Source organism: Podarcis pityusensis (assembly GCF_964106645.2).
Source record: "Podarcis pityusensis genome assembly, chromosome: 1".
NCBI lineage: Eukaryota > Metazoa > Chordata > Lepidosauria > Squamata > Lacertidae > Podarcis > Podarcis pityusensis.
The window spans coordinates 100,939,221-100,952,728 of NC_138028.1; the positions used below are offsets into that span (position 1 = coordinate 100,939,221).

The following is a 13,508-nucleotide window of genomic DNA, read 5'->3' on the forward strand; positions in this document are numbered from 1 at the left end:
TAGAACTGCACCCTTTTTCTGCTATTAAGCCTGGCAGCCAGACTGAATTAACCATTGTGCTTAATTAAGGTTACCAGATGTCCCCTTTTCCTGGGGACAGTCCCTGGATTTACAAATCAGTCCCCATACAGAATCCATTGAAATTGAAAAGTGTCCCCGGATTAATTGAAAAAAATCTGGTAACCTTATGCTAAATGTGCTGTAACGTAGAGCTCCACCTGATGCATCAGCTTTTCTGTACAGGCATACCTCAGGGATATTGCAGTTCCAGACCACCACAATAAAGTGAATGTCGCAATAATATGAGTCAAAGAAATTTTGGGTTCCCAGTGCCCTTAAAAGTTATTTTTAAACTGTACTGTAGTCTATTAAGCCAGGCCCCCTTGGCTGCAGGGGCGGAAGTGGAAAAACCCGGCTCCAGCCCTAGCCAACTCCATTCCCATGGACAGTACAGAGGCTGTAGGGGCTTCCTTCCTTTGGAAATGGCCAGCTGCCTTGAGCTGCACCAAATCCTCATAGGGAACAATAGCTGCGAAGCACAAGAAAGTGGAATGCAATAAAATGAGGTGTGCCTGTATTTGTTCAAAAGTACCATCTACTTAGCAAAAGATTGGCTGTGTTTTCTATTCATTGACTCCTTTAACACTAGCTAGTAGACAAAGTTGAAAGGTCTTGAAGTTTCACTCATTTGACACTTGAGTTCCTCCAGTGTCATTGGAACCTATTCTCTGCCTTAAACTCCAGAAATGCTGTATAAAATGATCTCCAAATTGACAGCATTCACACTCCTTAAGTGCTCTTCTGTGTACCATGTCAGGCCTAACTAGTTCTTTGTCCCAACCCTTTCAAGAAATACCCAAGTGCTCACGTAGTTCAAAGATCTATTCATGCTGCTGTTGTGAAAAACCATTCCTCTAATTCTCAGGAGAGGCTTTATATTTCAAAGCCAACCATTTTGGGTGTGAGAAGCTTTTCATCGATGAGTGGCACCAAGAATTAAGCACACCCTCTCAGGTCTTCCTTTTAAAAAAACCCCAAACCCTGTAATCAACTTTATACAATTAGTATTGACAGCTGCTGCCTAGGATCTGGGTGTATGCTGTTCATCTAAATCACACATGCAGAATTATGTATCCAAAATCTCAAGAAAGGTGGTTGTTTTTTACAGCACATTTACTCAGAAGTAAGTTCAGCTGAGTTCAGTGGGACTTACTTTCAAGTAATCTTTTGGGTTGGTTGTTTAAGGCCATTGTTTTAGTTGCTTAGGCTGTGGAATTATACTTGAAAACATCTGGGCAGTGTATGCTAAGATAAAGTAGGGAAGGAAACAGGACCTCCAGATGTAAAGGGTTTTGTTATTTGCTAGCAGGCATGCCAAGCGATACATTAAAATTTGCAAATGAATGCACATTTTTATTAATATTCACAATATGTTCAGCTAGCAGGATGTTTTTTGGTTAGGAATTAAGGTTTTATTAATGCAGAGTATACATAGCATTCTCCTTGACCAGCTCTTAAAAGCCATGTTGAATTTAAAGGGCTTCTGTTCAGGAGCTCTCTAGGGAGCAAGAAGCCTATCTCAGTGGGTGGGTGAAGGAACCCTGAAGTGCAACCTTGACAAATCTAGCTTTTTAGCATGCCTTGCTTTGAAAGTTTGGGGAATAGGTGACTATGTATTATTTGCTTGTTTATAATATTTATGCCTCCTCCAATGCAGTTACAGTGGTACCTCGGGTTAAGTACTTAATTCGTTCCGGAGGTCCGTTCTTAACCAGAAACTGTTCTTAACCTGAAGCACCACTTTAGCTAATGGGACCTCCTGCTGCCGCCGCGCCACCAAAGCATGATTTCTGTTCTCATCCTGAAGCAAAGTTCTTAACCCAAGGTACTATTTCTGGGTTAGCGGAGTCTGTAACCTGAAGCGTATGTAACCCGAGGTACCACTGTACTAATAAGAGAAGAATTAATATATAAAAAACACATAAGCAGCTTTGTATTTACGCATTGGCCTGACAAACATAGGTAAGAAGGGAATTGGATGTTGGTGAGTGCATGCAGGAGAGTGAATGGCTGGTGAAGGAGGGACAGAGTGTCTCATTCATATTCACATAGATGTGAAGTAGGCTCTTGCAGGAGGGATGGTGTTCTTAAACCTCCTTCCACCAACCCTGAGCCTACTAGCAAACATTTTTTTCAGGCTAGTAACTGTTACGAATTTCTTTACAAGGGATACATAATATGATACCTTTGCAATTCAGTGATGTCTTACAAAAGCCCTGATGGGAAATGTTCACTACCCAAGCTGCAGATAGCACTGTTGCTGATACTGCTTAAACTGCTGCTCTTTGAAAGTACCATGATGGCCATAGTGGGAAATTATTCTCCCTTCTCTCCCTGCCCCCTAGCAACTAGGGCCAGGTAGGACTAGAGGTTTTGGTCCATGGGGGGTGGAGTTTCTCCTCACCAGGACAGCTGTATGCTCTGCAGCTCTTGGCTCTTCCCAGTAGCCTGATGAAAGTTCTGAGGAGGACAATAATGGAAAATGTTCACTGCTGGGCCTTCAACACTGCTGCTTATTCTTACTGGCATTTGTGAACTATAAACTCGGTACAAGTTCTACATGATCATGGCCTTGAGGTTGTTGCTAATTTAGTCATTTAATCCTGTGAAGTTGTGGCAAGGAACCACTGGTCTGCTGGCGTAATTAAGCCTGGCAGGGGCCCAGTTTGGCTCTCAAGGCAGTTTTCCCCAAGCCATGCCCACCTGCCCTGCACCTATGGAGTCTGGAGCGGGGCAGGTAAAGAAGTGGCTCCTTTCTGAAAAAAGGGCCTACAGATGTTGATCAGCTGATTGTCAGAGCTCATAACCCATGTGCCTTTGCTGATGTGGTTTGATTTCATGGTGATGTCAGGTGACTGAAAAGTGGGCAGTGGAATTGGAAAGGGTTGAGGGAGGGGGAGGCTGGGGGAAGGTCAGGATCTGGTCTGCTGGTTGGATCCAGCTCCACACCCCTGCTATAAAGGAACAAAATTAGGCACAGTTTGCATGGTGGACTGTTTTTTTATTTATTATTAAATGGGCATCCATATTGTCATGTTTTACTCACTTTATTTTTCAGAATGATCTGTACTGGGACTAGAGCAATTGCAAGGCCAGTTCAACATAGCCAAATCCACTGAAACTTTGCATTCCTTTTCAGTTCAACACATTAAAAATGGTCAAGCAAGTTGAAGCTTAATTTGCTTCAATATAAGAGGTGTTTGTGTATTTCATCAACAGTTGGTTCAGTGGCTGCCTTTTCCCCAACTCAATAGCATCTGCTGTTGAAATATTTTGCATTCCATCAGGAGGGCCGGTTTGCTCCTGGTGGTACTGACAGTATTCCTATTCAGCTCAGCAATTTCACAGGAGACAGGCAGATTACTGAGTATATCACCTCCATGAGGTAACTCATTTTCAGTGACTCATCCTTGGGGAATTTACAAAAAAGACAGACTCTTCAGTGACTCATCCTTGGGGAATTTACAAAAAAGACAGACTCTCAGGGATTCTTTTTAACCTCAGGAATCAGAAAGAACAATTGTCAATTAAGTGTTCTTATCAAGAGGTCAACAGAATTTCAGGAGGTGTATCTTTTATTGGATGTGCCTTATCTAGCTAGAGACATTTTTAAAAAGCATTGCAGGAATTGAGAGAGTCACAGTGGACATGCTAGCAATGCTAAATAGTAAGTGAATATCCTAATACATATCATTCTATTGATTAAGAATTGTTGCACAAACTGTTGATACTTTTTCTAAAACAGTACAATTTTTAGCTTTATTAAATTTGAACTGTGTCTAAACAGAAATGATCTAGACATCTTACAATAGTAAGAAACCCATTTTCATGTAAACAGTTGAGTTTCAATTAATTAAATATTAAAACTAGACATTGTATCTAAAAAGTAGCTAGTCTTTATGCACAGATTAATAGTTTACTAAAATGTAACACTCATTTCAATAAGATCACTAAGCATTATTCTAAAAACAAGTTCTTTCCATTATGTTCTGAAAATCTCTAAACTTAGGATCAGGAAATTCTCCCTTTGTCTGAAATAGAAGGCTACTTCATGAGAAATACAGTACACGTACACCATGCCCTAGTCCTAATAGCTGAATGTTTGGTGGAGGTAAGGGACAGCCTTAAGCTAGGCTTCTTCTGCTGAGCTTTCTTAACAGATGGGTTTCATATCGAGAAAGATGTTCCCTGGTAGGCCTATCAGCGGTTCTCAACCTGTGGGTCCCCAGATGTTGGAGTACAACTCCCATCATCCCTGAGCTCTTGCCTTGCTAGCTAGGGGTGATGGGAGTTGTAGTTCAACATCTGGGGACCCACAGGTTGAGAAAGGCTGGTAGATCATTGCATCTCCTTCTGTAAGTAAGAACATTCAACACATTAAGCTACAGATCTTATCTTTGGGCCAAACTAGACATTATGGTGGATATATTGCTGCTATCAAAAATGTCAGCCACACCTGTTGTTGCCAGTTTACTCTCTATATTATCTAATAGATTATATTTGTCTCCTGATGTCACGATACCCTGTGTTGGTCTGCCCCTGTTCAATGTTATTAGCTGTCACTTGTGGGAGGTGAGAGTGAAAGCACAGAGCACCATGACATTGGTAAGTTCATAACTTATAAAAATGAAACCGTGAATATTAATAAAAGAAGGAAAGCAGACGAGAGCCATTTTGCGAAAATCTGTGCTGTGCAAATATTTATTTATTTAGTAGATAGATTTACAAAAGAAATCAAAAGACAGTTTTTCCTTTTGTAAGTTTGTAATCATTGATTGAAAACTTGCTTCTGTAAGCAAGTTTTAAACACAATACAAAATGCACACACAAAATGAACCCACACACAAAATGCATTCCTGCCATGATTGGTGGTGGAGGATGAGTTTGAAAGCATTTTGCAAAATAGTTGTCCTAGCATGGTTGGATGCTTTTTCTTTACCAAAATACAACCACTAACTATGTCATGAGTTTGTAATCCAGTTTTATATTACATGCTTTTTTCCCAACCCCTTCAGGAAGCTTTAAAAATAAAAAATAAAAAATGATTGTTTCAGAAAACTTATGACTCTTTCTCCCAGTTTTATATTTTATAAAAGAAATATTTCACATTGATTACTTGTGAAAATTACGAGTTTAAACTACTGTACTACTGCTATTGTTGTTCTCAACATTATGCGGCAACTGAGCCTGTTCATCCCTCATTGGACTGTTTGGTGGTGGTTGTGATTTGGCCCCTTAGAGGGCTTCCCCCTGCATATATATTTTTTTGGGGGGGGTACTTCTGGGTCTGCTTTTGCTTCTTTATTGTTTGTGGGTGGTGCCTTTGTGACAGGATAAGCATGGATGGTTGGAAAATAAGTTCACTATTAATTAATGAGTTCACTATAAAAACTGGCCCGGCGATAAAATGCTGCATGGACTGCTCATGTTCAGAATTTCATTCCAATACCAATACTTACCTTGAGGATTCTCCATTTCATTCTTCTGGTACATGCCTCCCTTTAAATTGTAAATAGTATCATATTGGCAACATAGGGATTAGCAAACTCATTATGAGTCTGCTATTAATGCATGTCAGCGTCACCAACATGGTGCTCATGCATCATCAGTGGCCTTCCCTGGCACCCACAGGATATCACCCTCTGGCTGAAGATAGGTTTGAAAGAAGCATTCTATTGTAGCCCATATAATAGGTTGTGGGGTGTGTTTGGTTGTAGGGTGCATCACTATTCATGTGTAATGAGGCCTCAAACATGGCCTCAACTCAAACAAGTCACTGTTCAGAGAACTGCTCATTATATTCATTTAATTTGGTTAAAGCAAGGTGGATGGTTTTGGGCAACATGTCCACCACTCCCAATGTCTGTCTTAAAAGTGGTGTGATAATTCACCTAGATGAGTAATTATATAATTAAAAATTAAAAACACTTCTAATGTCATCAGAAGAAAGTACATGTATAAGGGTATATTTGGAATGAAATCTATATTTGGAAAGAAGTCTAGACCACAGTGTCTCCATTGCATCTTATCAATTGATTTGTGTCTAGATAGCTAAATCACACTTTTATCATTGGCACATGATAAAAATACTGAAAAGGACAATGAGGTTTTTGCTGCAACTTTTCTGTATTGGTATTCATGAATAGAAGCTAGGTGATGGTGTTGTAATTTGTGAAATCTCCTCACCTCAGTTTTTCTTAAGTACATTTACTTGGAAGTAAATGACACATGCTAAATGAGACAAAGAAGTGTATATAAGATTACCACTTCAGACGGCTAACTGTCTCGGAGAGTCACTGCTTGAGTATTATGATGTTTTGGATTTTTGTGGAGGCATTAATATGTTTTCACCCATGCAATACAAGCCATTTCATCTTTCCAATGCATAAAGCCTTTTTTAAGTCGTCCCCAAACCAGTCCTTTTTTTGTAACTGTTTTATTCAAAGGGATTTTCTTGTTTTAGGAGCAGAGTATATTCCAGTATTCTTATGAGGTTGTGCTTTTATAGTATTTATACATACACATTGAATATTGCATATACTATACATATTGCATAGTTCTGCAATAACCTATGTTGGCAAAATGGTAATGGTAGCAAGAGAAGCTCAGCAAATGAAACCTTAACTACTGCTGGAGAGTTCAGCTAAGCTTTCCAGTATATAATAGACTTTGGAACATGGATCTTGATAAGAAAGTATATATGTAAGAACTATTGATCTGTGCTCTCAGCTGACTTCTCACTTGATGGTCAGATCTGGACTTACTCTGAAGCAACTGGGTTCAAGATCAGGGGGCAGGTTTAGAGTGAGGGAAGATTTTGAATGAAGCCCACAGTTTTGGTATGCATGGTGTGAAGAAGTACTTTATTTCTGCCTATCCCGAATCTTCCGGCATTCAGGTTCATTGGATGGTTATGTGAGAGGCAGAAAAGCTTTTCTTTATCCACTTTCTCCTTACCGTGCATATAGCCAGATTGGGTTTAATGCTAAACTCTGGTTAGTTTAAATTATAGCTGTATAAAGAGAGCTTGCTTCTGTGCAAGCCTTACTTCTGTCCCTTCACATAGTCCTAAACTATGGTTTAGCATTATTTATTATTATTATTTTGTTTATTACTTTTGTATACTGCCCTTCTGCCAAGGATCACAGCGCAGAGCACAACATAAAAATACAAAATGAGAATGCAAAATACAAAATAAGAAAACCAACCAACCAACCAATAACCCCTTCCCACAAACACATTTAAAAGGCCATGAAAAGTTCACTTAGTCAAAGGCCTAGTTATAGATAAACTTTATGCCTGCCACATAAAGATATGAAATGAAGTCTCCCGGCGAGCCACCCTGGGGAGATCATTCCACAAATGGGGAGCCACTGCATAAAAGGCCCTTTCTTGTATTGCTGCCCTCCAGGCCTCTCAGAATTATTGCAGTGTCTAGGTCAGGTCATATGGGGAAAGCCGGTCCTTGAGATATTAATATCCTGAGCCATTTAAGGATTTATAGGTCAAAAGCAGCACTTTGAATTGGGCCCAGAGTCTAATTGGCAGCCAATGCAGTTGGGCTAGAATTGTGTGGCTTGCATCTAACGTAGCACCAAGTAAGCATCCTGTCAGCACAAGGATTTACACTTGTGTAGTAGGATTTCCCCTTCTACCCGCCCCTCCCCCCCGACCCCTTACAGCCCCTGTAACTGTACTGGGGTTTCCCCAAACCCTCTGGAGCAGATTTTGGGAAGGAGCATTTTGTGTGGGGCGTAGGAGAGGAAGAGAAAGTCTTGTTGCACAAGTGTAAATCCTTGTGCTGATGGGACACTCAGCACTGCATTGGCTACAAGCTTCTGTGAAACAGGTCACTGTACTAACTCTATTGAAAAGAAGTCTTGTTTGCTGTGAAGTTATGTGTGATGATTCATTTACATAGTTGCATACGATAAGAAGCTGTGAAAAGAGGAAGGACAAGTACTTTCAGTCAGTATGTTACCTAGTCACGAGATGATATCTGTCTTTATCGAAGCCTCGTAATTTCGCACCAACATGTTTTAAATGTGCAACGCATACTCAACTTCTATCCATAGTTAAGCCATAATTAACTTTCATTAGGTTATCCTCCTGAGTACACCTTCTTGCAAAATCACATACAAAATGTCTTCCCAGTTCAAATCATGCTTGCCCTGTCCAGATTCTTTGCAAGAATCTTAGCAACCTGTCAATAGAATATTGTCTCCCTTTTGCCCACCCTTATATAGTTTTCTTTAATCCATCATTTCTAGCTACATTTGACAAGTGATGAGGCCTACAAGTTCATCCCTTCATTTTGAAAGAATTTTATAGGCTGACAGCCTCATTAGTGGCTTCATTAGAATTAGCACATCACACTTATAAATGCAATTACTTTCTGAGAGCTACATAGTTTAGAGGAGATTTAATATACCGAAGTATTGTTTTAATAATTTAGATGGAGCATAAGAAAGAACTCAATAGTCTCAAGCTTTCGTGCTATTTTTATGTAAAGATACAGGAATTTATGCCCTCGCTATTCATCTTCACACCTTGCTTATAAAGAGACCTTTTTTTAAAAAAAAAAAAAGTAAAATATTCTTTAATTTGTAGTCCATGCACAAAATGTACCATCGTTATTCTTCAGTTTCATGAATACAGCAGCTTTATAATACTAATTTTTGTATTATTCTTTACTTTAAAAATGCTGCCATCAAGTGGTAATTTCTATGCATGCTTACATAGTTCATTTCTAGTATTTTCTTGGAGTTTCACATCAAAATGCACGTAAGGCCCTGCAGAGCCTGCCTTCCCTCAGAAATCCTCAGTAGATTTTGAGAACTTGCTTCTTCGCTTGCTTCCAGATGTGGGGAGCTTATTTCAGTAGTATGGAACTACAGTAGATGACAGAGCAATCCTATACATATCTACTCAGATGTAAATGCGGCTGAGTTCATCATTGCCAACAAACAACATACTTGAAACTTCCCAAATGTTCATGCTGTTGTTTAATCAATGTGCAGTTGTTCTTTGCTGGGGGTTCAGGTATGTTTCCCACAACTAGCATTCTCAGGTAGGAAAAGAGCATGTTCTAGGCATGTACAATATTAGATCCTACCAAAGTGAATCCAGCCCACCACAGAAGAGCTGACAGGAAGTCTGTAGCTCCAGGCAGGCCCCATCTAGGTCGTGAGTTGCATTTGCTTTCATAAGTCTTGGGGTTGAATGGTTTTGGTATACTGGTGGTTGTGTCACATATTTTTCGGGCCACAGCTAGCAGTCCTATTACAATAGCGCTGTACAGAGCATAGTTGTGGAAGGGTCATGATGCTTCTTGCATCATTTCTAGACAGATGCGCCCATTGTTGTCATTTTGTGGCTTTCCAACCATTACATTGCATGGAAATGAAGATTTCTGTATATACAAAGCAAACTTAAAGTCACTTCTTTGTCCACAAGGGTTGCTTTGTTGGATTTGACCTGGCTCATGCTGTAGGCAACGTAGAACTGCATTTACACGAATGGGGAGTAGACTTTGCCTGCTGGTGTTCCTATAAGGTGAGAATGTCTTTAGTATTCTGGAGTATTTGTAATACAGTTAAATATCAACAGATATTGCAAAAACAGCCAAACAGAACAGTTGGTTAAAGACTGAAGAGAACTGTTCATTATTTGCTTCATATAAACCTGTGTTATATGTATTACATTTTAAATACATGTAAGCTAGGTAAGCTGCTTCAGTACAGCTTTGCCCTCAACAGTTGGCAATTCAAAACATGGTCATGAAGAAACGCTTTCAAAATATGCTGAAGGTTCTGCAAGACTGTAGGGAAACGGAAATCCACTAATATGGAGCATCATCTGAAGAAACCACTTTACGTGCTCTTAGCCAATATTACAAGAAGCTATGCAATTTAAAATATAAAGCTGTTTTAAGGAACACTTTCCTTACCGGTTCACACTCGCTCACATTATACTTAAATCAAAGTCAGTCTGCAGTTTCCAAAGAGAGGTCAGTTATGCTTTCATGCATGATAAAACTAAAAATATATGTAAATGCTGACTTCTATCTTACAGTACCTCAATTCGGGAGCAGGAGGTCTAGCCGGTGCTTTCATTCATGAGAAACATTCCCAGACTGTAAAACCAACGTAAGTATCTTTCACATTTTAAAAAAACTATCCTAATAATGAAGAGTTTGCTAAATACATTTTTTTTATTTGTGTGTGTACTAACATATACAATTCATTTATTTTTGTGTGTTAAACCCAACCCTACAAATGGAAATGTACACTAAGGTTGCAGTCCTATACACACTTACTTCCAGAAAAGTTTTTTCCCCTGAGCATTCATTTATAAGATGATGCTGTAAACCAGCCAGTGTTATTTTGCAGGAATACACAGTTTTACAAGTAACAGTGTTAATACTTTTTTAGACAAATAAAACCCATCTGAAGAGATAAAACAAGCATGGTGTTTGAATTGGTGTTTCAAAATTGTGATAACTTGCTTTGTTTATGTGCACACACAGTCTATTTTGCCTTCATGGAGATTGATATCAGCTCAGTCATACATAGCAGCAAACCAAAATTTCTTAGCGGTATTCTTTTAACCAGGGAATCAAGTAATCAAGAAAACCACCTCCTTCATACTCGTGATTCTTCATTTTGAAAAATAGCTTCCTAGGAACTAACTGCTTCTACTTCCTTGAGTATTCTTTGTTGTTTTAAACAGCCTTGATTTTCTAAGACTATGGCACTGGGACTGATCACACTGAAAGAATACCACAATGCATAAATAAATGCATGAAATATATTTTCGCTTCTGTGTGATAGAACTGCAAGAGTGTGCTAGAAGCACAATAACAGGTTCAAATCCACGACCCTGAGATCAAGAGTCTCATGTTTTACTGACTATATAGTATGGAGAATTGACAAAGACTGAGATAGCTTTTTTTAAAAAAAATGCTATGAAAATATGGAGAGCAGAAAGTAATATGGTAATAAATGTGTGAGTGTGTAATATTGTATTTAGAAGTAGGTAAGTGTAAGGGGTTATAAGCAGCTTGCTGTCAGTTGCTGCATATACAGAGAAGCTGTTATAGGCCTTTGTGGTTCATAGTTAAACCTGTCAGCATTTATACAAGATAGGAGGATTCAAAAGGTCACGTTATGAAAGGCCAGTTAATTAACATTCTGCTGGCTCACATTGACTCATAGTTATAAACCAATGGGATGTCAGATAATAGAAGTGATTGTTGGTGAAAGGTCTGAAATTGTATAAAAGCACACTCCCAGAATTGCTAAGGATCAATGTGTGGCCTCCATGGGCACTGTGAACAGTTCAGGCAGAAAAGAGCCCGAGGAAGTAGCAGGCAGAGGAACAGGAGTTGAGATGAAAGGAAGGCAGAAGGTATGAGAGTGACAGCAGGAGGCAGTTGGCCTCAGGAAACAATAAGGCTTAAGACAAGACACATGTATGACCTGACCCAAAGACAAACTTCAGGAGAAGCTGAAGGAAACTTGCCAGATCTTTTCAGCCCTGTATCTTTCCATTAAGTACTGAATCAGAGAGCAGGTGCAGTCCGAAATGTAAAGATGTTATGGCCATGCTGCCACCACCTCTTTACTTGGGCCATGTGGTGGCGCCCACTAAGCAGCAGTGGTGATGGCAGTTTCTGGTGATATTGGTGTGGCCACTGCTGCTTCTTCACTAATGGCAGGGTGGGCAGGGGCCCTGCAGGGACACTTCCTCATAGTGTTCTACCACCTGAGGCGGCTGACTCAGCCTGCCTCTTGGGTGGGCCGGCCCTTCCGGAGAGAGAGCTTCAAGTCTTGTTCTTTAGCATTTCTGGGATTTTAATCAGGACAATAAACTGAGATAAGAATATAACCGATTCCTTAATATAATAGTACAAATTTGAATCAGAAACAGTTTAAATGTAATGGTAAAGGGCCGTCTGACCGTTAGGTCCAGTCACGGATGACTCTGGGGTTGCGGCACTCATCTTGCTTTACTGGTTGAGGGAGCTGGCGTTTGTCCGCAGGCAGTTTTTCCGGGTCATGTGGCCAGCATGACTAAGCAGCTTCTGACAAACCAGAGCAGCGCACGGAAACACTGTTTACCTTCCCGCCAGAGCGGTACCTATTTATCTACTTGCACTTTGACATGCTTTCAAACTACTAGGTTGGCAGGAGCAGAGACTGAACAACAGGAGCTCACCCCATTGCAGGGATTCGAATCACCGACTTTCTGATCGGCAAGCCCTAGTCTCTGTGGTCGTCTAGTCTATTAATATATATTGTATGGGCAGCATCCAGTGCTGTTTGTCTGCATGTGCAATGGGTCTTCAGTTTCTCTTCTCACCCACTTGCAACCCCCTCTTGCCACCTATATCTGCTCTGGAGGGTTCACCAACTTTCCAGAGCTGATCATAGGCACTTGCAGTGCAGTTCAGCAAAGAGAAGAGGAAGTAGAAGCCCCATTGCATGAGTGGATGACAACCTGGGCTTCATTGAATCTCACCCTATATAAACAAAGAGTTTAATAAATGCAAATATATTCCTTTAACATTTTAAAACACCTGTGCATGTTCATTCCATTATTCAATCATCACCTTATACTACAGTCCCAAGGGTAGTTTATAATAAAAGAAAGAAAAAATAAGTTTTAATAAATTACATATAAAGTGGACAAGATAAAATATTATTAAAGATGTTATGGTGGCAGCAGAATTTGTAAATAAAGAACAAAGGGGTGTGGGTGTGTACAGTTAGCCCACAACTTGTGCTTGCTTTACTTAAGCAATTGCAACCTTACACATGATGGGAGATGAATAAGTAAATGGGGGAAACCCATTACTCTCCACTTATTTATTTTTCCCACCACCAGTGACCCAGTGGGTTTTCCTTGCTTATTGTGCTTTGGGAAGGCAGTGTGGGGACTCTGGTAGTATCGCAGAGCCTGTTAAGGAATATGCCTTCACGCTTCCGGGCTCTGGGATATTCACAGGAAGGCTTTGAGAAGTTCTTGGGGCCCTCCTACGATCTTCCCAGGCCCCAGTAAGCAGCACTCCACATTGTGGGACGGGGCGGTTCTGCGGGTACCTGACTTTTCGCAATTTTATCTTTGCATGTAGACCCCCAGAACCGAACACTCACATAAGTGGCAGGCTCACTGTATGTGTGTACATACACCCCCCCTAAATATCTGGAAGGGTTGTTAAGCCAAATCTTCCACAGTTTGGTAGCATGGTAGCATCAGTCACTGTTTAGGGAAGCCATCCCAAAGCTTTGCATTGAGGAGTTCATCCAATGTCAGTCTGCTGGGAATCTGCTTTCTCCTATAAATGCATCTAATAGTGAAAAAATAATGTTTAAAAATAAGTAACCCCAAGTCAGGTCAAATAGATGCTTTAATAGAGTAGTTTTGATTTTTAAAATTATTCTTTT

The 13,508-nt window shown here is 40.1% G+C and overlaps 1 protein-coding gene across 5 annotated transcripts in view; it reads left to right on the plus strand.

Moving 5' to 3' along the window:
• KYNU (kynureninase) overlaps window positions 1–13,508 on the plus strand; it is an 85,963-nt gene that overhangs the window by 38,916 nt on the left and 33,539 nt on the right. For 4 of the 5 annotated variants that reach the window (XM_081008382.1, XM_081008380.1, XM_081008381.1 and 1 more), the window contains 2 exons: window positions 9,517–9,615; window positions 10,135–10,208. In XM_081008382.1, the coding sequence (XP_080864508.1) occupies window positions 9,517–9,615; window positions 10,135–10,208 (173 nt within the window). The remainder of the gene's footprint in view (window positions 1–9,516; window positions 9,616–10,134; window positions 10,209–13,508) is intronic. The other variant, XM_081008383.1, reaches the window with a different exon arrangement.